The 22,284-nt window shown below is 35.7% G+C and overlaps 1 protein-coding gene across 21 annotated transcripts in view; it reads left to right on the forward strand.

Annotated features, from left to right (window-relative positions):
• The window catches only part of LOC136836217 (NADP-dependent malic enzyme-like), an 87,800-nt gene extending 67,003 nt beyond the window's left edge, over window positions 1-20,797 (forward strand). For 11 of the 21 annotated variants that reach the window (XM_067100227.1, XM_067100255.1, XM_067100262.1 and 8 more), the window contains 9 exons: window positions 1,321-1,501; window positions 1,611-1,783; window positions 2,320-2,458; window positions 2,621-2,846; window positions 3,355-3,458; window positions 4,009-4,218; window positions 4,982-5,105; window positions 9,008-9,134; window positions 19,098-20,797. In XM_067100227.1, the coding sequence (XP_066956328.1) occupies window positions 1,321-1,501; window positions 1,611-1,783; window positions 2,320-2,458; window positions 2,621-2,846; window positions 3,355-3,458; window positions 4,009-4,218; window positions 4,982-5,105; window positions 9,008-9,123 (1,273 nt within the window). In that variant the 3' untranslated portion in view covers window positions 9,124-9,134; window positions 19,098-20,797. The remainder of the gene's footprint in view (window positions 1-1,320; window positions 1,502-1,610; window positions 1,784-2,319; window positions 2,459-2,620; window positions 2,847-3,354; window positions 3,459-4,008; window positions 4,219-4,981; window positions 5,106-9,007; window positions 9,135-19,097) is intronic. The other 10 variants (XM_067100221.1, XM_067100234.1, XM_067100240.1 and 7 more) reach the window with 1 other exon arrangement.
• The last annotated feature ends 1,487 nt before the right edge of the window (window positions 20,798-22,284 follow it).

A 22,284-nucleotide genomic window follows, 5' to 3' on the forward strand; every position in this document is an offset into this window, starting at 1 on the left:
TTTAGTTAAATAATTTTTTAGTTAAATGATAAATAATTTAGTTAAATGGTTATGATTTAGTTAAATGATTACAACTTAATTGAATGGTTATGATTTAGTTAAATGATTGATTTAGTTAAGTGGTTGATTTAGTTAAATGATTGCTTTAGTTAAACGATCACAATTTAGTTACACGATTATGATTTAGTTAAATGATTATGATATAGTTAAATGATTATGATTTAGTTAAATGGTTATGACTTAGTTATATGGTTATGATTTAGTTAAATGATTGATTTAAATGATTATGATTTAGTTAAATGGTTACGATTATGTAAATTATTATGATTTAGTTAAATGATTGATTTAGTTAAATGATTGATTTAGTTAAATGATTGATTTAGTTAAATGGTTATGATTTAGTTAAATGATTGATTTAGTTAAATGGTCATGATTTATTTAAATGATTATGATTTATATGGTTATGACTTAGTTAAATGATTGATTTAAATGATTATGATTTAGTTAAATGGTTATGATTAGTGAAATGATTATGATTTAGTTAAATGATTATGATTTAGTTAAATGATTATGATTTAGTTAAATGGTTATGATTTAGTTAAATGAGTATGATTTAGTTAAATGGTTATGATTAGTTAAATGATTGATTTAATTAAATGATCATGATTTTGTTAAATGATTGATTTAGTTATATGATCATGATTTAGTTAAATGGTAATGATTTAGTTAAATGTTTACAATTTAGTTAAATGATCATGATATAGTTAAATGATCATGATTTAGTTAAATGATCATGATTTAGTTAAATGATCACGATTTAGTTAAATGATCACGATTTAGTTAAATGATCACGAGTTAAATGGTTATGATTTAGTTAAATGATCACGAGTTAATTAAATGGTTATGATTTAGTTAAATGGTTATGATTTAGTTAAATGATCACAAGTTAGTTAAATGGTTATGATTTAGTTAAATGGTTATGATTTAGCTAAATGATTGCGATTTAGTTAAATGATTAGTCAAATGATTATGAATTAGTTAAATTTTAGTTAAATGATTTGTTTAATGGTTATGATTTAGTTAAATGATTGCGATTTAGTTAAATGATTGCGATTTAGTTAAATGATTTGATTTAGTTAAGTGATTATGATTTAGTCAAAAGATTATGATTATTTCACTTTTATGTTTTTGTTTAATTGGCTATAGTTTATAAATCCAAAAGAGTCGGAGGAATTCAGACTGAAATAAATGTAAAATATTGCATAGCCTACGTACCAATGATCCAAGTATTACCAAAATTAAAGTGAATGTCCTTTTCAGGCCAGAAAGTGATGTCCGTGCTATTTGTGTTACTGATGGCGAGCGCATTCTTGGTTTGGGAGATCTTGGTGTCCAGGGCATGGGTATTCCTGTGGGCAAATTGGCCTTGTACACAGCACTGGCTGGAATTCAGCCCCATCAGTGCTTGCCCATTGTTTTGGATGTTGGCACTAATCGCAAAGTAAGAAAGTACTTTTATTTTTTTGCTTGTACACTGAGCGACATTAATTTGTAAGGTTAGTACTACTTATTGTGTACTGTAATGTGCTTAATCTATATTACATTTGCAGGAGCTCCTTGAGGACGAATTCTACATTGGTGCTCGTCATGAGCGTGTTACAGGGCAAGCATATGATGATTTCATCGACGAGTTCATGCAAGCTGTAGTCCAGCGATATGGCCAGAATACGCTTATTCAGTTTGAAGATTTTGGCAACCACAATGCATTCCGATTCCTTGAGAAGTGAGTAATTAAATTCTTATGTGTTTCAAGAACGTTTGCTGTCTAGTTACCACCACATTTATCACGTGTGTGTTTGATAAATTGACTATCAGGGATTCTTGTAAGTTTGCTTTACATACTTTTAGGATATGGACCAAGCTGTAGTTCCACATAATTCACTACATATAATTTTTGTAGAGGTGTGGAAATTGGCATCACGTTATTAAAGCAATTGACGATTGTTTGTAAGATCATCTTACCAGAACTAAATACAGTACTGATGATTGATGAAAACTTAATTTATCAGTTTCAGATACTAAAAATTCAGTCATTTTTGTTGGAAAATATAATGTTGTAATGTTTTAGCAAAGAGAAGTACAGTATTGATATTCATAATGGTTTATGAGGCCCAGTTATGAAGCAGAAAATCTTCTATTATCATGTGTACTGTGTATGAATGTAGACTAAGTAAAGTATTTTTATGTCATACACTGTGACATCTTGTAATTTTCAGTTAAAATTTCATTAACCCATGATACTGGTTTTGCTTTTTCAAGGTACCGAGGAAAGTACTGCACCTTCAATGATGATATTCAGGGCACTGCATCAGTGGCTGTTGCTGGTTTATTAGCAGCTCTCAGAGTGACTAATACAAAGCTTTCTGATCACAAGTTCTTGTTCCAAGGAGCCGGCGAGGTTTGTGCTTTTTTTATCTGAGATTTTCATGTGTAATCAGTGAAAGGCATTGCCTTGCAGAAATATCATTGAAGGCTAATGACAAAATGAAATCTCTTCTTTATACCAAGCTCAGCTCAAGATATGTAGACTAGTCTATGTTAAATGTTAATTGACTTTCAGGCCTCTCTTGGTATTGCCAACCTCATCGTAATGGCAATGCAAGAAGAGGGAGTTAGTGAGCAAGAAGCACGATCCAAAATTTGGCTGGTGGATTCAAGAGGTCTCATTGTAAAGAACAGACCCAAGGGTGGTATTACCGGTCATAAAGAATCATTTGCCCATGAACACGAACCTATGGACGCTTTAGAAGATATTGTGCGAGAGCTTAAGCCTACCTCTCTTATTGGTAAGTTCATGAAGGAAACTAAGTATAAACTTTACTACTATTATGGGAGTGGATCTTTGCTCAGTAAGATCATATTGTCATGTTACTTCATAGTTGGTATGTTTCTTTTTCACTGTTTTGTGCTAGGATAATCTTGGGTAGTGCTTAACATTTAGAACATGGCATTCAGCTTTGAAATTATGCATAATCAGCTCTTAGAAATTTTTAAGTTTGAGTAGAACGGGTGTTTAGAGAATATTTTATATAAAACTTTAGAAGCGGGGCAGTTGAAAGGCACAAAGTTAATCACTGTTACCTCATGGGTATTTGAGCTAATGTTAATGCTACTCAATTCTTTTAGAGGTAATGTATAAAAAAACTAAAGTAATGAAACAAAAAATTTCAAAGAACATGATTAATATAGTATAATACTTAGTTGTGATCATCTGCAGTTACAGATAAGATTAAGTATAAATTTGTAAGCAATTGTGACTTTTCATAATGAACATCTCGATATGCCTTTCTCCAGGTGCTGCCGCTATTGGTGGAGTTTTTACACCTCAGTTGTTGAAGGATATGGCTTCTTTCAATGAACGACCAGTAGTTTTTGCCCTTAGCAACCCAACAAGTAAGGTAGGATTGAATTTATAACTTTTCTCAACCTATCATTTTGAGGATTAAAAAGGCCAGGAATCTTATGATTCAGAATACTTTGCATTCTAAGTTTTGCAGTTTACTGTGCAAAAGAAAATTTGATCTCTTATCAAAAAAGCAGGATTTTTAAATTTGGTACTCTACTACTGAGGCACCTAAGAATCTGCAGTGATGATCCTTTCAGTATACAGTATGTAACTATTACTGCTGGTAATCGGTAATAATTTGTACTGGTTTTTGTTTTGTAGACATTTACTTTACATGACTTATATGAAACTCATGAATTTTTAATAAAATATCTGTATGCAAAGTATGTAGGGATTACAATACCTTTGCCCTATATTGCTTTGTATATACTGTATTGCTTTTCCTTACAGGCAAATTTAGGATTAAATGTGAATGGTACAGCCCTAGTTAGAATTTGTATTTTTAGATATTACTTTTCAACTTAATAGATGAAAGAAAACATCCATTAAATTATTTTAGTTCTTGAGTTATGGTTTTCATTAAATTTTTGATATCCTTGTAGGCTGAATGCACAGCTGAGGAAGCTTATACACACACTGATGGCAGAGCTGTGTTTGCATCTGGTTCTCCATTCGATGCAGTAACATACAAAGGTCAAACATTCCACCCTGGTCAAGGAAACAATGCTTACATCTTCCCTGGAGTTGCGTTAGGGGTCATATGCACTGGAATTCATCATATCGAAGATAGCATTTTCCTCATGGCAGCCAGAGTGAGTTGAGATAATATTAGAATGAGTAAGCTGTACAAACCTAAATGTTAGTAAAAACTTCTGGGGTAATTGTTTTTGTCAACATACTTAAACTTCATAAATGCTCACTGATTATCTGGTACCTAAACTGTTATGCTTCATTTGGAGATAAGTTGTAATAATTACCTCTTATAAAATCTTCATACTAACACAATTCATTATTCTGTATGAAGGTCTGGACTATTACTTTTTCTCTGAGCCTACAGACCATTTTTTGTTCACTGAAAGTAAGTGAACAACAAGAACAGGCTATCTTCTATTAAGCTCTAGTCAGGCTGTAAAATATTCTGATTAGCTTGTTTTGTATGCGTTCTTTTACTGTATGCCATTTTTTAAAAAGTATATTGTTCATCTTTCAGGGAAACTTTTTTTTTTTTAAAGTTTGAGATTGCTCCATATCATGATTTGAATCTTGCTACCAAACTGTACAGTACTGCATATGTTTTTACATGAACATTTTTTTTAGTACAGAATGAAAACTGAAGTGAGAAAATAGAAGATTTAGTGATCTTACAAATTTCATTCATGAATTGTCTGCTGTTAGCAAAGAAAAAGATAAGAGTAGCTTAGTATTGCATCTAGAATGATCACTTTCGCATTCTATGTAATAGCTTAGCATGTTAAACTCTTATCAAAGTTGAATTGGAATTTGGCTCAGTGGGTATACTGTACCATATGCATTTTGAATGTTTCATTATTTACACTTTCCTTGGCCATGTTTCAGGCACTTGCTGATATGGTAACAGAGAAAGATCTCTCAGAAGGCCGTCTATACCCACCACTCTCGGACATCCGAAAGTGCTCACTGAAAATTGCAACGTACATCGCTGAGCACGCTTATAAGACAGGTTTGTATTTATATTTTTCTAGCTTTAGAGGTTTTCTCATTTTCATTTAAAATTTATTACAGATTGCTTTATTAATGGTAGCTTTTTTTCAGTAATAGTTAGAGGTAATTACAGTTTGGTCGTATTTTTTTTAATGTCCATGTTGTATCACTATGGTTGTATGAAAAGATTACGTATTGGAAAATAAGAAAGTAAAACTTTCCATATGAACCCATAATGCCAGGTAGTAAGGATGCAATACAAACTCTTATCAAGAGCTCTGGCTGGTATCCAATGAGGTTTTGAAGTTTTGACAATTTTGGTATTGTGGGATGGGTTTCCATTAGTCTGTACCACATTTTTAGTAATTTTCTGTCATCAGAGCTTACCAAAGGAAAAGGTGCAAAAGATATGTTTTTAGTTTAAAAATTTAGGCTCGGGTATGTTAGCAGTCGCTAGTCCATGCACTACTGAGCTATACTGTATTAGCCTTGCTAGAGTTACCACAGTTTTTAGCCAAAGGTTTCTTTGTAGTTAGAGATTCACAAGTTCTTACACTAGCATCCTGCGAGTTCTTTATTCCTGCATCATGTTGTACATTTCTTTTGATTATCCAAGGTAAAAATGAGGGAGGCCTTGAAGTATCTTTGGTGCCCACATATTCTTTTTGCTTTAACTGTCATCCAAGAATGTAAATAATGACTGAAGGTGTTGATTCTGTTCATGTCAATGGCTTCTCAATGCCAGTATATGTGCCAGTAAATTTGGTGGATATCCTTACTTTTGTTAACCATACTCAGTTGAATTTTTTTTCACATATACTTACAATTGTCTCAAGGGGGCCCTTACATGTCATTGTCTTCTACGCATCTTTTGTATGAAACCATCTTGCATTAAACGGTTATCTGCCATCATGTAGAAGTTTTGGCTTTATGTAACATAGAGACTCAGTAGTCATATCTGCTTCCCTTTGAGGATGAGACAGGATTGACTTGCATTCCATGTTCTTACAGATTTGTGCATGTATTTAAATTTGTAATTCTGTAATTTCTTTTTACAAATAATGGGAACTTATAAAAGCTTAATTATTAGACAGCTAGTAGTTTTGTGCCTCACTATTTCTGCTTTCCAGTCCAGGCTAATAATTGTTTGCTATTCTTGGGATGCTTCCTTTCAAAATTTGGATAACGGTTAAGGGGAGAGGGGTGGGTTTGGGTTGAAAATCTGCATAGTATTTATCAAGATATGACTCTTGATACCAGGAACACGGAAAACTCACCAAGTTACAGTATGCAGTATATGAAAGGGGAAGATAAAATGGCATTAGATTTTTTGCTAAAGTTAACGTATGTATTGACACCTATTTTTTACCTATAAAAAAATTATATACAGGACTATGTATAGGTAAATGATGACTCCCTCTATATTAATTACTCTACAAGAATGAAATTAATATGGTACAGAAATATAATTGGCTTACAAAATAAAGTTAATCTTTTATTTTTACCATAACTGTAAAACTATAAAATTTGATCTTTACAGATATAAAAACAAGCATCATATACCCTCATTTAGACATGTTTAGGCCATTAATGTGCGAAACCTAATGAAGATAATGAAATTATGAATTGTTAGTACTGTAGTGTGAACTTATGTTTTGAGATAGGACTTATAAAAGGTGGAGCAGCATATCTGTGGTCTTTGTGTTGCAGTGTTGCTTGGATAAAGGTTTCAAAGCTGCTGAGCTTGCTTTAGTTTCCGGTGCTTATTATCAGTGGGAAAATGTGCTATTAGTCCATTGAACAAAATTCATGTATTATTTTAACAATACATTCTTCCGACCAAAATATAGTCATACTGACCAAATGCATAAACATTTCCATTTGTGATAGTGGTTATGGAAAATTCCTTTAAATGACCACAAATTTTGAGTTAACACTTCACATTTACATAACCATATTGCGTACCTAGCTATATAAAAAAACATTACATAATTTTTAGGTTTTTCAGATTCTGTCATTCAAATATTGACTGATCCTTTAATTACTCTTTGCCAGTTCCTTGTTGCAGTTTGCCTTGAATCTTGTATAGATAATGGCATTAGGCCTGTCACAGACAAGGATTAGTTGATGGAAGATTTTAATTCCTTTTAGTGTTAGTTGCACAATAATGCTTTCTTTAGTTTCAATTTCAGCAGAGCCAATGGTAAGTTTTCCTGAGCATTTTCGTATTACCTTTTGCTTATAGGCATTCTACATGGATTATCTGTTCTGGCTTCCATTTGAAATGGTTCTGAGGATAAGACAAATCTATTGACTTAAAATCATACTCACTTAGTAAGCCAAATTTTTTAAACTCCTTACTTGACCTGGGTTAGGATGTGTCAAAATAGTGAAACAGTATCTGAATCCTCACTAATTCTAGCAATGGAATAGCTAAGCCATGTTGGTTGGGTCAGTAGTTATAGTGGAAGTGTTCAGAAATAAATAGTACACCAAGCGTTTTAGCAAAATTTGATCTAACTTGAGCAACAAATTTTTCATATACCATTTTTATGTACAAGAAGAATTAAGCTGGTGTGAACACAGACTTGTTATCAAATTAGAAAATATTTCAGTTTTTCTGTACACATTTGCATATTGAATGAATTACCGTTGTTGTATGCATTTTTTTCTCAATGAAATTATTCTTAGTTTATTGAACTTTAGATGTAAATTGGCATCTTGTTATGAGCAGTTTATAACTAATGATGGAAGGGTGATGGTTACATATTTGGGAGTATTTTAGTGGTGAAGGAAAGGCAGTATGGATTTTCTAACAAAATTAACATTTCCATTCCAAGTCAAAAAATATTTGGTGGTGCCATAGAAGAGTAAGAGTTAAGTTGGTTTTGTAGATAAAGATTTATTTACAGATTTTGAATATATGTGAAATATGTAAATAATACAGTATAAAAGGCAGGAAGCACAGCAGTTTTAAAAGTCAGAATTGTGAGGAGACACAGAAAATGTGAAATTGACAAAAATACTATGAAAATAAAGGATTTGGATAATATCTTCACCGAGTTCCCCTCCAACCCCTTTTGCATTCACACCAGGTATGTCAGCATCTTATACATACTTAGGGGTAAAGTGAGAGAACGAACTGAAATGATGGATACGCGTAAAATGGTGCCCACAGTTTCCCTGATGATATGATATCGACATCTTAATTATCTGAAAAGAAATAATTATGCATAAAGTTAAAGAAATATTAATGTAGATAATACAGTAATTGATTACTGTATACGTTATATACATCTGCCATAGAAGCAAATTATGTCAACTAGTTTTTGGTAAAATGTTTATTTAACACCAAAAATTAAGGAGATTTTACATTGATCATACAGTATTTGGTTTACAGTGCTTTAGGTAAGTACTGAGACTATTCTCTTATTGTAAGAGTTGAATTTTGCACTAGTAGCATGATATTCTTTGTTTGGAACAAGTATATTAAAGTAAAATTTTTGCTGCTACAGTGGTTTGAGTGTAGTTGCATCAATACTCCTTTCTGTGGTGTTGAAAATCTAGTAAAGAAGCATTCATCATTTATGGAAATGTTTTCACTTAGTAAATTTAAGCTTTGAATACTTCAAAATTAAAAGAAAAAAAACTGGCTGTTAAAATTTTTATTAATGCAAATGACCAGTGTTCAGTGCTTCCATCTGAGATTGTAATACTGTATATATTAGTTACAGAAATGGGATCTATTAAGGTTTAGTATGAAATATTGGAAATAGTTTAGAAAGTTCACTTTTCTTGTAGTAAATACTGTGTCTTAGTTTGTTTTATTAAGTTTCTTTTTCATTAATGGTGAAAGGATTTGGTTACTTCCTTGGAGTTAAATATATTTGATAAATTTTTTTGGGTAACCTATATTTGCAGACATTGCATCAGTTTATCCAGAGCCACCGAACATCAATGAGTTTATTAAAGCTCAGCTATATGATTATCATTATGGGTCTGCCCTCCCAAATGTCTACTCCTGGCCTAAACTTTAGGCCTAAGTCCAGTAAGCTATAGTTATGGCTGACCCTACACAGCTTGAATTCATTGTTCTGTTTGTTTTTGGTGGTAATCCTGTACATCCACAATAGATGGGCAGTGCTTGTCCATGACTCATTGTTATTTAGCACTAGTACACAGACTCAGTGTAGTGGTTTTGCATGCAGCATTTTTTATAGACAACTGACCTTGCCCTGGAACATATCTGCATCATCAGGCTTTGTTTAATATTTAGGAAAATCTGTCCTATCTGTTCATCTAAAGACAATTTACAGTGGTGGTTGCTTCACAGGTGGTTATAGAGATAGAGATATTAAATAAGGATATGCAGCCTAAATGTATGCAATGAAATATTTTTAATTTTGACTGTTTCACTGTAAAGTATATTTTGAAAAGGTGTCTATGGGTCAATATACTTCCCTTTTGGTTTTTATTGTAGCAGTGGTTCTTATGGAGAAAAACTATAGTATTAACTATGTCAGTAAACATGGTGTTGGGTCTTCTTTAGCATGTGATAGACAAGTTGAAGTATTAGTAATGTTTTTATTTTTGAATTTTTGAAATAGATAACCTGAAGGTGTCATCTACACCGACTTGTAGTTGGTTGCAGTATGCTGTATTAACACAATATTTTTGTATGAGTTTTCAATATTACTAATCAGAGATGAATTTCTATGGCTATTTTGATTGCACAACTACTAAATCTCATTTTTATATTTAAACAATTGCCACTGGTACAGGATCGAATCCATCATACTCAAAGCTAGGTCTTGTTATTCCAAAGTACAAGAATTGTTGCATAGACCTTTGTTGTGCATGGAGTGGACAAGTTGCAGTTTCATGCTATTCCAGTGTGAATATTATTTTTGGTTGTATTTTTTTTACACTAATTCACTCTTTCCTTTAGCAATTACTTTTACTTTAGGATTCAAAACACATGAAACAGGGCACAGATGCTTTGGTTATTAATTAACAAAGACCTCTTTTAGTCTTTTATGAAGACAAAGCTTTCGTTGAAATTTATACATAACTTGTAGTGAAATACAATAAGTCAAATGTTGCCACTTTGTCATAGAATTTTAATTACACAGAACCATATTACCATATAAATTTTAAAATTTAAATCTTCCAATATATATTGGTGTATTAAGCAGTTGTCATTAGAAGAATTGTATTATTTTTCCAGCTAAGAAATTGGCAACAGAAAGCCCTCTCAGCTATTCAGATTCAACCAAATATACCATAAATAAAAAATAATGTAATAAAGCAGTCAGCCTGGAGGTAACCCTTAAGAGGAACCACCAATGCATTTCAAGCACATCTTTGGTGTTGGAAGCATAGTCAGTGTGCAATGGTGCTCTAGTCTGTTGTTCAGTGTTCAAACAGCTGTTGTTAATAATAATTCGAGCCAGCCAAATAGGTGCTGTCTAACCCTTTAACAGGAAATAAATTCTCCACAAATACATATAGGGTGAAATAGCTTGAAAAGAGAATAATCAAACAATGTTCTATTGATTATATAAAAGGTTTTTACCTGGGAATCTGTGCAATGGAAGTTGTTCTTCCAGCTAGCTTTCCAAGAGTTAGGCATTCCAGCTTGGCAATCTGGTTAAACTACTCAAAAATAATAATTTTTTCTTGACACTAGCAGGGATTAGGGGCCTTATGTCCTACTACAGTGTACAGCGTATTGTTGGCCATAAGCTTGACAAAGGTTATCATGAACAGATGATTACTTACCCAAGAGTGTACAGTACAGTGTAGTACAATACAGTCTTTTTAGTATACAGTAAATACAGCATTAAAAATATTCAAAAGCTTAAAAAAAGATTTCATTTACAATGAAAATTCCACAAGTGAAAAGTTTTGGAACTAATTTTAACACATTTCAACATTTTAGTGTAATCTCCAGCTTGGTGTTCAAGGGTAAGACTTCCTGCCGTCTGGCAGGTAGCAGGGCCGTAAATGAACAAACATGCATAGCAGAAACATGAACCCTTACAGAAGTATAGGGCACATCCACACATGCAACAATAGTTTTTGAGCTAAAGTTTAGATTGAACACCTGAATTCAATTATAAGGCGAGCCACAGGATTGAGGATGATTCAACATGTGGATTTCCTCCAACAACAGCAGTCTCTCTCTCCTGCTATTACCTCTTTCCCTCCCCAACTATCACAGCATCATAGCGAGTGAAAAATTTATATAATTTAACTAGGCATGGTTAAAAATTTCAGCACCAGGATGGTCATCACTAAAAGTTATTTGCAGCAGTGTATGGCCTGAGGTATCCATATCTAGAGTTAGGTATTCTTCAGCCAGTTACTCTAAGCAAGAGTGTTGTATTGTCTACATTCATGTTTTCCTTTCTCTGAGTTGCTGTCTGGTGACTAGGTTTCTTTCACTTTTTACTGTTGTCATGTCATAGTACCTTTATCAGATTTTTAAAAGTTTATTCAGATTTCAGTTTCAGTACACTTTCCAATTGTACAGCATATCTAGACACTGATTTTGTGCCACAATCAGGATTTTGAGTCACTGAAACTGCATCAGTCATGCACTGCATAAAAACTACCCAACCTCTCATGCTATTATAAATTGCTTGTTAGGTAACTAATCGTAAATGAATGGTTCATAGCAAGAAAGATCTGTTCTAAAGGGATCACACTGGCAGCATCTCCCTTTCCATTCAATTTATTAGGTGCAGTACTCCAACAAATGATTCTGGCAGTTATAGTTTTAAAGGATTATCTAGTGGTTGGTCACCTACTATGAGATTCAGGGCCTCTGTAACACGGTTTTTTGGACTTTGCTCCTTATCAAAGCATCGGATGTAGCTGAAAGTTGACATATGTATATTTTACAACCACACACGAATTTTGTCAGCATTATCAATAACCTAAACCCGATAGTTTTAATTTTTATAGAGTAAAAATTATCTAGCCGATGCCACGGCCAATGATTACGAGCCAAGAGTCGAAAAACATTCATTACGTAAGCAAGGTAAACACCGTTTGACGAAATGTTGCCCCGCCCATCCACCAGACAGAAACTCATTCACCTTGTTCCATCAGCTCTGAAACCCATAGCAGTCAAGAATGGCTAACATGATTTGGAATTGTCCTCGTGGTTGCAAAACTGTATTTGTCTTACGACTTGTAACTTTATACAGTCAAGAGAAAGCCCGTGGCCATACTTACTATAGCCTGAATAGGTAATTATTCAGTTTCTAGTTTAAATCCAATGTTTATGGTCTGATTTGTATTTAGCGTAACGTGATTATAATACTTGTAATGTCATTCAGGATTTTGAACATTTCCATTAACTATTCACTATGCCACCAAGAGAGAGAGAGAGAGAGAGAAATTGTATGTAAACAGTCTTTATATAGCTATTTTTGTTAAAATAAGATTTTGGAAAGTAAATACAAGCTTATATGTGCTAAAATCTCCAGCAGACCAACGGATCATCCGATATAATTTTTTTTCTTTATCTTTAGCTTCAACATCGGCAATAACATACCCAGTTACCATAATTTTTAGCTTAATGAAATAACCTATCATCTAATTTTAAACTTAATTTCTGAGGAGGCCATGGCTTATTGCACAGTGAAAAAACATGACAAAGACTTTATGAATGGCGGAACGATACATAGATGTGGGTGGGGTATCTGTGCTAGCGTAGTAATACTACTGTAGCAGTAGTGCCATAACAGTAGTAATAGCAGTAATATACATGAATTAAATGTTTAGGCCAACTGCTGGGATCCTTGAGGATCATTTAGCACTTCTTACAACTACTCGAGAAATGAGTTTTCATAGCCAGAAGTTAAATTTTCTAATCCAACAATGCCCATGATGGCCTTCAGTGTTATCCTAAATTATAACGAGGCCAAAGTGGGTGGAGCCTCATGAAGTCATCATTCTGACAATAATTATTGGTGAAGGTTTAAAGCGAAAATACGGTACCGGCTATTTTTTTTTCAGTAAATAGGTAGATAGCCAATAAATAAAAATTGCTTGACATTGGATATAGCAGTTATCAAATTAAGCTTGTCTACTATGGTTTTGAAAATTACCAACTATTCCCTACATCTTGTCAATCTGATTGTGACCTATAAAGTAGACTGTAATTTCTTAGGAAACTTATTTTGGGAGTTAGACTAATAATCGAAGTGTTTTTGTATTTATTAACATATTTTGTTGGTTTGTTCATTATGACAATTATCAGTGGAGAGGTTTCAGAGTTCATAAAGGTGTACTGCTTTGCTTGTATTTAAATTTTTGTCATTGTTGCCAGAGGTCTAGCCTTAGTTACGTATAGCCAATCATCCACCGAGAAAGAGGGAAGAAATGCTGTCATAAGTTACGTAACGAGTGCGTTCGAAACCTTTTCTCCGATTAAGTTGGCCCGTCTTCAAAAAAGTCACTTTTACATTATAAGTACCAAATTTATTCAACCTACGTAATGCAGAATACAGTCAAAATTTATGTGTAGATACAATGTGTATTCTGAATAAGCGTTATATTTATGAAATGCATAGATAAAAAGTTATTGCGAAAAAACCGTGTTACAGAGGCCCTGAATCTCATAGTAGTAATATTATGATGAAAATAGTTAAACAAGACCATTGAGTCAGATTTGTGGATTCCCACTGGGTTTTCCAAAAGGATTTGTTTTTAAATGAAGGGAAAACTGGAGAAAGGTAAAATTAGAGACACTGGACAGAATTGATGAAAATTAACAGGCAAAAAACTTTGTAGTTGGGGCTGAAGGAACACTGGAAAGAGCCATTAGTACATACCACCTTCACCATGTGATGCATGGCACACTACAATTGGTGTCCCTCTATGGGGAGACTGTGCACTGGCGTTTGTAAGTTTGAGTTGCCGTAGTGGATCCTCTTATTAAGAAAACCACCAGGCTGTTTAATCTGCTGTACATTTTTGCTGGAGGATTCAAATGTTTACCTCACTGACATTGGCAAATGTAATATGAGAAAAAAGAAGTACATAAGCTTATTTCCCTTGTGGGTTTTTGGTCAGTCTGTATGCTAATCTTTCAAGTGAACTGCTGTGTTTCATGATATTTTTTTACCAATGAAAGTTCCACATGGACTGGCTCCTTATGGATTAATATTATCAGCTCATGTTACTGACATTATCACCTGTAGTTTACTAAAAATGTTAAAGTGCCTATACTTTCATCATTGTTTATTGGGACACATTACATGTAGATGTAATATTGCACATTACTGAATATTAAATTCTAAAGAAAGGTTATCACAAACTTTCTTTTTTAGATAAGGCATAAATTTGATAACCAGATAATTTACAATACCACGGGTTTAACATAACTGCACTTGCTTAGAAGTGATTTGTTAATTTATTGCTACTTAAATTCATATTAAGATATTGTTCATGGTATGTAAAAGTATACTATTCTAAATATTTAGCAACAACTTACTGTATCATGTCATACTTAAGAGTCTGACATGTTACAAAGTCAGTACTGTACAGTACAGTAATTTTAAAAGATTGCTGACAGTGTACCAGTGTTAATGAAATACTGTATATATAATTGTTCCTGCAGGAATACAAACTTTTGCCTTTTTTACAAAGGAGTATCATTCAGTGCAAGCTGGAAATTGGTCGAAACTTGGTAACAAGATAGTAAACCAGGTGATTAACAGGTGGAGATAGGGACTGAGTCGGGAGTATACCTCACTCAAGTGTCACTTTCATTTTCCGATTGATTGGTTGAAAAGCTTAGTGGTGGATGAATATTTCCTCATTTCAACCTCTTTTTGGTGTGGTTTTTCCTGTTTGTTTTGCTGGTCTGTGTTTTTTATCAAATGGATAGACAACAAGAATTACAATGTTGCGAGTGGCATGGGTGTCCTTGTGGGTGGTTCATGTCACTGTAGTGACAGACCTTCGTACTGATGTGCTTCTTGCAGGGAAAAGGCCTGCTCAAGGGATTTCCCTTGAAAGAAATAAGTAATATGGGACTCTCCTCAGTGGATTAGGTTTGGGAAGACTAGGAAGGACACAAGGCATTTGCCAGCTTCATTTGGGGGAAATATCCCCCCATGACACCAATGAACCCATCTAGCCCCCTTCTTTCCCCCCTGCCCTTCCATCCTTCTTCCCTCTGGAAGTGTATCTCCCTCAAAGGGGAGTGACACTAGGCTCAAGACTTCTCACCCAAGGACACAGCTGCTGCTGATGGAGGCAGTCCATCACCAGCTGCATCATCCTCAGATGATTCTGACTTTGAATCTCATGCTCCTGGTTCCCACAGCAGGATGTTGCCACTGCAGTATCTCCAGTGCCTTCCAGGACACCCTAGCTGAGGAGAAGAGGGCTTCAAAATTCAAAGCCCTCCTGTACAGTCCAGGATGTGCCTTCTGCTGTCTTTGCTACAGAGAGGGGTCTTCCTGTTGTTTCTCCTGGTAGCAAATCATCTTGTTCCTGATGCTTTGGTTTAGTTTTCAGTTCCTGTCTCAACCAGCTCTTTCGTATCCAGCACAGGGAAAGGAAGAAGAGATGGCAACGTGCTCTCATCATCCTATTCCTCTTTGTTGTCAAACCCTCTAACTCTGTGCCATCCCTGGATTCCATTTTGCCCTAACAGAAGTGGAAGAAGGGGAAGTCTAAGACCCCATGCAGGTGGTCCAGGGGGAACCCTTCCGTGCACTTCCCCCATCCAGGGGAGAAGCAGTGCTTGGTCACCAGATGACTATTCTATCTTTGTCAGAACTGGTGCTACCTCACCAACTCACTTAGACTTTGAGTCTGCCCCTGCCTTTTCCCACCATGAGTGTTCAAGCTCGCACCAGGAAAGGGCTGCACATTCCTCACCCACCCTGCTTCTTTGCATTTGCATGATCAGGGAAGGCAGGTGTGCAGGACAGCCCTTCTCATTGCAGCCCCCCAAGGCCACATAGAGAGCGGTATGTGCAACCTGTTTACTCGGCTCTGACCAGTCACTGGTCCTGTGCTAGCAGTGTTTGCACTCTCCAGAGTTTACATGTAGAGCAATCCTACTCCAGGAGGGAAGCAGTGTGAGAGATTGCTCTTCTCCTTTGACTTTGTTCTTGGTTGTGACTAGGTATCAGAGCAGCAGGGCAGCCTGGTCAAAGTCAGACCATTATTCTAACAATTTGGCTGGGTTCTGTGCCTTCAGCTGTTTTTGAAGATTATTTCACTCATTCAATAATGGAATAATCTAGGGGAGGCGACCATGACTTTTTTTACTGGTCGACTGTCCACTGATGGAGGCAAAGATAATCTTCAGGTCTGATCTTGGACTGAGGCCATTGGTCTAGTTGCCATAGTCACAGCTTGCTCATGATGCCTTGGAGAAGGTAAATGCCTTGATTTGATGCCTTGGAGAAGGTGAATGGCTTGATTTGCAGGTCTAAAGTTACCTTGCCTCCAGCAGATCAAGCAAACTCCTTCCCCCTGTCACTTTTGCACCAGAGAGGTACTACATACCAGATGTGGAGGCTACTCCACTGGCATGCTAGGCATCAGTCTGTGGACTGACAAATGACCTGCCATTGGAGCAGCATCAGGAAGGTCCCTCCTTTGTTGCAGAGAAGGCTGCAATGGAGACTACTATTGTGGCTCAACCTACATTTGAACTTGCCTATGGTCTACACCACTGCAGACATATTTTCTGGAGACAAGAAGGCATTGTACCAGAGGTGGTTGGTGTCAAGAGGCAGAACTCTGTCCTTCCTGGCACACCTGAGTGCTAACCAGTGGGCAAACCTGGTCCTCTGTAGGAAAGCCATTACAGTATTACCCTCTCTCTTCTCACACCAGAGTTCAGGAGTGGAGCCTCGCACTTCGGATAGTTCAATGTAGGGGTCAATTTGAAAGAGGAGTCCTAAAACCGAGAGTACCTCTGGCTCTGGACTGGTGATGGCCCCTCGGATATTATAGTACCTGGGTATTCATTCACCTTAGTGTCAGCTTGGCCTCATTTTGGCAGGTATTTGCTGACTACACTATCTGGACAACTGCCTAGAGTCCTGGTGGCCTTGAGGACATGACTCCTATAGGACAGAGATTGTCTCCTAGTTTTTGCCAGAGGTTAGGGGTTATGATAAACTGATATTTGTATCTTGAGCCCAAGCCGCAGACAAAATATCTTGGAATGCTCATAGGCTAAGCAGCAGAAATAGCTTACCCCACAGACTTTCATATGAGCAATCTCAGGGAGGCAATGGCACAGTTCCTGTCCTGGTAGGAATAACCAAGTCGGTTTTGGCAGGTAGTCCAAGGTCATCTGTTGTCTTTGGAGCAGCTCATGCCTCATGGATGGTGCCACGTGCCCTCGCTTCTGTGGCAACTGAAGTGGTACTGGAGTGTCTCAGGATTCCCCTTCCCATTTTCTGTCTCATGAAGTAACCAGACAGGCAATACCTCCTCCCTTCCCTTACGAGGGCTCTCCAAGTCCATGAGTCTGGTGCTTGCTTTTCAGTTTTCCAGGTAATGAATGAGGGTGTCTGGCATTGCCAGACAACTTTTACCTCATTCTACCTGAGGGCTATCACCCACAAGTCCCTAGACACCTTTTTCTTGGGACCTGTGGTGGCTACCCACCGGTTTATATAGTCACCCAAGCTTTGGATACAAACAGGGTCAGTATCTTGTCCAATGTATCTAGGTCTGGTGTGAGGCTGAACAGTGTCAAAGTGCAATGACTGGATTCCCTTCCCTTAGGAGCAGCATTTAGGCTGAAGTATGTGCTGGAGTCAGAAGTTATTGGTGATTACTGTTAGGGTGTCCATCCTCTACGTGGGATACGGAAAGCATCCCTGTGTCCTTTCTCCCATAAAAAAGGGGAAAAGGGCATGGTAGAGTTTAGTCCTAAACCCTTTGCTTGTAACAGCTAGAACTAAACTGACTTCCAACGTGAAATCTCTCTTGGAGATGTAATGGTTCTCTGAAGCATTTATAACCTGGCAAGCCCTTCCTGCTTCAGAAGAGGCACACTGGTCCAGATCACTGCTACTCTGGACAGCTACTATTTTGCTAGACTGCTAGGAAGTTACAGGAACCAAGTTTCCCCTTTCAACTATGGTTAGTTGTAGGGCACTCTTCCTAAGGAGTGTCTCCTATATAAAAAAAAGATAAACTAGTTTGTGTTCCCTAGTAACAAGTAAATTCTGAATAACAATTTCTATTTGTCATAGGTACACAAACAGTCTTTTGTATTTAATCTCACCTCAACAACTATGCTCAGTCCCTGCAGTTGCAGGAAAAGTTGAAGGCAGCGGTTGGTCGGTGAGGGATACTACCCCACTCACCCCTCATCTTCACCTTCACCACCTGGTTAACTACTTTTTTTACCAAATTTCGACTGGCTTCCAGTTTGCACTGAAAGATACTCCTATATAAAAGGCTCTGGTTTGTATAACAAAGAAATTTTTTAATATTGTATTTTGGTGGTAGGGCGGGAAAGGTGCTTATAAAAACTTGTGCAATTAAAGAGACCTAGTAATGATTTCTTGTATTAAGCAGTCAGTTTGTGATTAGACTTTACTACAGGTCCTGTTGTTATAAAACAAAACCCCAGGAAAATAAAAATTTGTGTGAAATTCACTTTGTTAAACGAGGTGGAGGACACAAATTATTGGAAAGATTTGGAAGGGATGTCACACTGATGGGATATTTGGTTTGGTGGTGGTTTGCAAGTTACAGGCATGATTCATGTACGAACTCATGGAATTTTGTTAAAGATTTCAAAGTCTAGAACTAATATTAATTTGCCAAAAGGTCCAAAGTATTTTTTGAAAAGCTTTCCTACAATCATTAGAAAAACGAAAGTAGGTAACTGTTGTACCATTTTAACTTTAATAGTTTGTCTTGGATAGTAAGCCTGCATTTGCATTTTCCTTAGATAGTATGTGTGCATAATTTCAGAAGAGCCTAACTGAAAATATTGTTTTTCCAGGTATTGCATCAACATACCCAGAACCAAAGGATAAATTTTCCTTCATTGAGGAACAACTGTATTGCTACAATTATGATGGTAAATCAGCAATTCCTGAAACATGGAGTTGGCCTGACCTCTCTAATTTTAACCCCAAGCTTTGAAAAGGCCAAGAGAGTTATGCAAAATATTTAAATTGCACATTTTAATATCTTATGAATGTGCATTTTTTTTTTATTTGAGAACTGTACATTGAAACTTCTCCCATCTTGTGTGATAGTTGAACACTGTGAAACCCCAATATTTCATCTTAGAAAGGGAAGTAAAACTATTAAGGCAGTAAATGAAGATTCATCTTAAAGAACCAATACGTAAATATTCCGATTAAAAGATCTTTAAGGAACCTGCATTTACTGTTAAATCCATTCCCAGCAAAGTAATACAGTGTTCAAGTGTCTGTGCTATGAGATATTCAAGAAATGCTTTTAATTATGCAGGTTACTGCACATTTTTTTTTTTATGGTGTAAGCACTCTCCAACATACAAAATTATTTATTCATAAAGAGGGTTTTGTATCACTGGCTATCTGCAGTTCTACAGTAGACTATATTCATCTCTTCACAAGTCCAGATCATCTCTACTTCTGTGTCATGTGTCAAACTCAAGCACCTCTAATTTACCTGTATGTTTGTGCCTTGGTATTAATTAAAATTAAATGCACTACACATTTCATGAAGCACTTAGGTGCATGTCCTCTTGTAGAATCAATCAATTTATACTATACTGTACCTCATGACTTGCAGATGGTAAGATAACAATGCATCACATTTTATTCCATTACCATTCTTTATACAGACAGTGCTTGTTTTGTAGTCAGAGGGTAACTTACTTACTTACATTAATATTTATTTATCAAATTTTGTTAGATTTAGGACACTATAAATTTTGACACATAGTATATTACAGTTTTTCTTTATGCCTGAATTATTTGCAATTTGAGCTCAGCATTTACAGTGTGATGACTGTTGATATGTTCATTCTAGCTCTAAGTGACATTTAAAATTCATATTAGCTCTAAGGGACATTTCTAAAAGGAAAAGTCTTTCAATCATCAATTTATATACGAATCAGTATTTACAAAAGGAAAGAATGGAATGTCAGTTCATAATAATTCCACTGAGTATCAGTAAGCAAAGCTGGTTTTTGCAGATGAAATGCTGTGACATCAGAAAACAACCTGGCTTTGTGTGATATCTCTTACTTAGCATGGCTACCTAAATGTACATATAAATGACCGGCTTACTGGGGATATCCAGTGCAGATATCTGCAGTGATTATTTTCTTAGTGGAAGCAGAGGTTATTTCTTATATTTTTCCAAAGTTTGTAAAGCATAGATGGTACAATGAGCTTATGCCAACTTTTTATACATAAGGGGCTTGTGTATCATTTAGAAAGTGAGAAACTTTTACAAACCTTATATCAAGAGGACCTTGTGATGAGCAACATTTAAAAAGAAAAATCTCAGAGATCTACATTTGAGTGTGTTTAAGGAGAATGAGTGTTTTGATTCTGAATGAAAACTGTGGTACAGGGAGAGGTTATATTTTAAGTTGAGTACTTTGTTAATACTGTAAACTGTTAATAAGATGTACTTTATTTCTTTATTGTGCTATACAAGATGTCTGTAGTTATGAAAATAGAATAAACTGTATGTAAATTTGAACTTTGTTTCAATTCATAGATTTTTCCAAGAGGCTTGCAAGTATACAAATCTGTATGAAAAATGTGGGGTATCTTACTTTGACTAAAGGATTTTCTTGGTAAACACAGTACTCGATAAATGAAAGCAACTCACAAATATAAACCAGAGATTAGACCAACAAGTTAGCCGAAAAGGAATCATGCTCTCAAGGTCATAAATGTTTTCATGTCAACTTTCCCGTCTAAGAGGTTAAGACGTGAATAACCTCCCAGCACACTCCTCTGTCTTGCATACTTTCTACTTGAAATTCCATCAGTTATAAGTCATTTTCCCCCTTTTTTCATAATTTAATGGGCCTTCCAGCAAGTGTTCCTCCTATTACTTCCATAACAAACTTTCCACTTCCTAGTGGCTGCAGTCTTTTTTTTTTTTTTTTTTTTTTTTTTTTTAATGATTTTGCATTCCAGGGTGTCCCAAGATAACATTATTTGATTTTGCATTCTAGGGTGTCCCAAGATAACATTAATGTTCTCTCTTCTCCAACTGCCCCTCCTATACATTTTGGGCATCTACATCCCTTACTTGTATACTTCACAACCCTGAGCATCTCTTGTGACATTATCTGTTACTTGGTACACACTAGAAAGTTCCAATCCATACCTTCCCACAGTAGCCACAGCAACAAATAAGAGGTAAAATAATCTCTTCCTCTTTCCATGGTATTTTTCCAGTGGTTGCCATACTATACAGACTTTTAATTGCTTTCTTTCTGGCATGAATTCAAGCTGATGATTATCTGTTTTAACAATTCTTAGAATTTCCTTCCTGCAGCACTGCCAATATTTTTTGCAGAATGTTCATGCAAGTATTATTAAGCTATAGTACTGTAATTTCTTATACTGCAGTCCATCTTCTCTTCCTTCACATATTGTAAGGCTGTTTTCACTCTCTTTGGTCACATCTTTTCCTGCCAGGTTTTCATATATGCTGTATATTTCATGGATGACTGGCTCTCCTGCTGCTTTTATTAAGCAACCTGTTTTACCAGAGGTTTCAGAGGCTTTTCCATTTCTCTTCTTCCCGAGTATTATTTTAATATCTTCAGATCATGCCAACAACTTGTAGTTCATACTAATTTTCTTCAGACAGATTTTCAAAGATACCTTTACAGTACTGCCACTATCATTCCAGTTCCTTTCTTTAAAATTTCAATGTCTCCAATTTTCATCTTATATATATATTATACCTTTCATCCTTTCCGTTATTCCTCAGCCACAGTATCCAGGACATTTTCTCCATTTTAAGATTAACTCCATTCATCCCAATTCCTTCTCTGCCTAGCATCACTGATCTAGGGCCTGGATTTATATAAAAGGTATCAATGTCCATAAAGTCGGGCATTTCCAGAACAAATGACCGTGTACATAAGATTGCCCAGTTCTTCCTCTGCCTATCATCACTGACCTTAGGCCAGGATAAAAGGCATCAATGGCCACAAAGTCAGG

The sequence above is a fragment of the Macrobrachium rosenbergii genome, chromosome 4 (genome assembly GCF_040412425.1).
Source record: "Macrobrachium rosenbergii isolate ZJJX-2024 chromosome 4, ASM4041242v1, whole genome shotgun sequence".
Taxonomy (NCBI): domain Eukaryota; kingdom Metazoa; phylum Arthropoda; class Malacostraca; order Decapoda; family Palaemonidae; genus Macrobrachium; species Macrobrachium rosenbergii.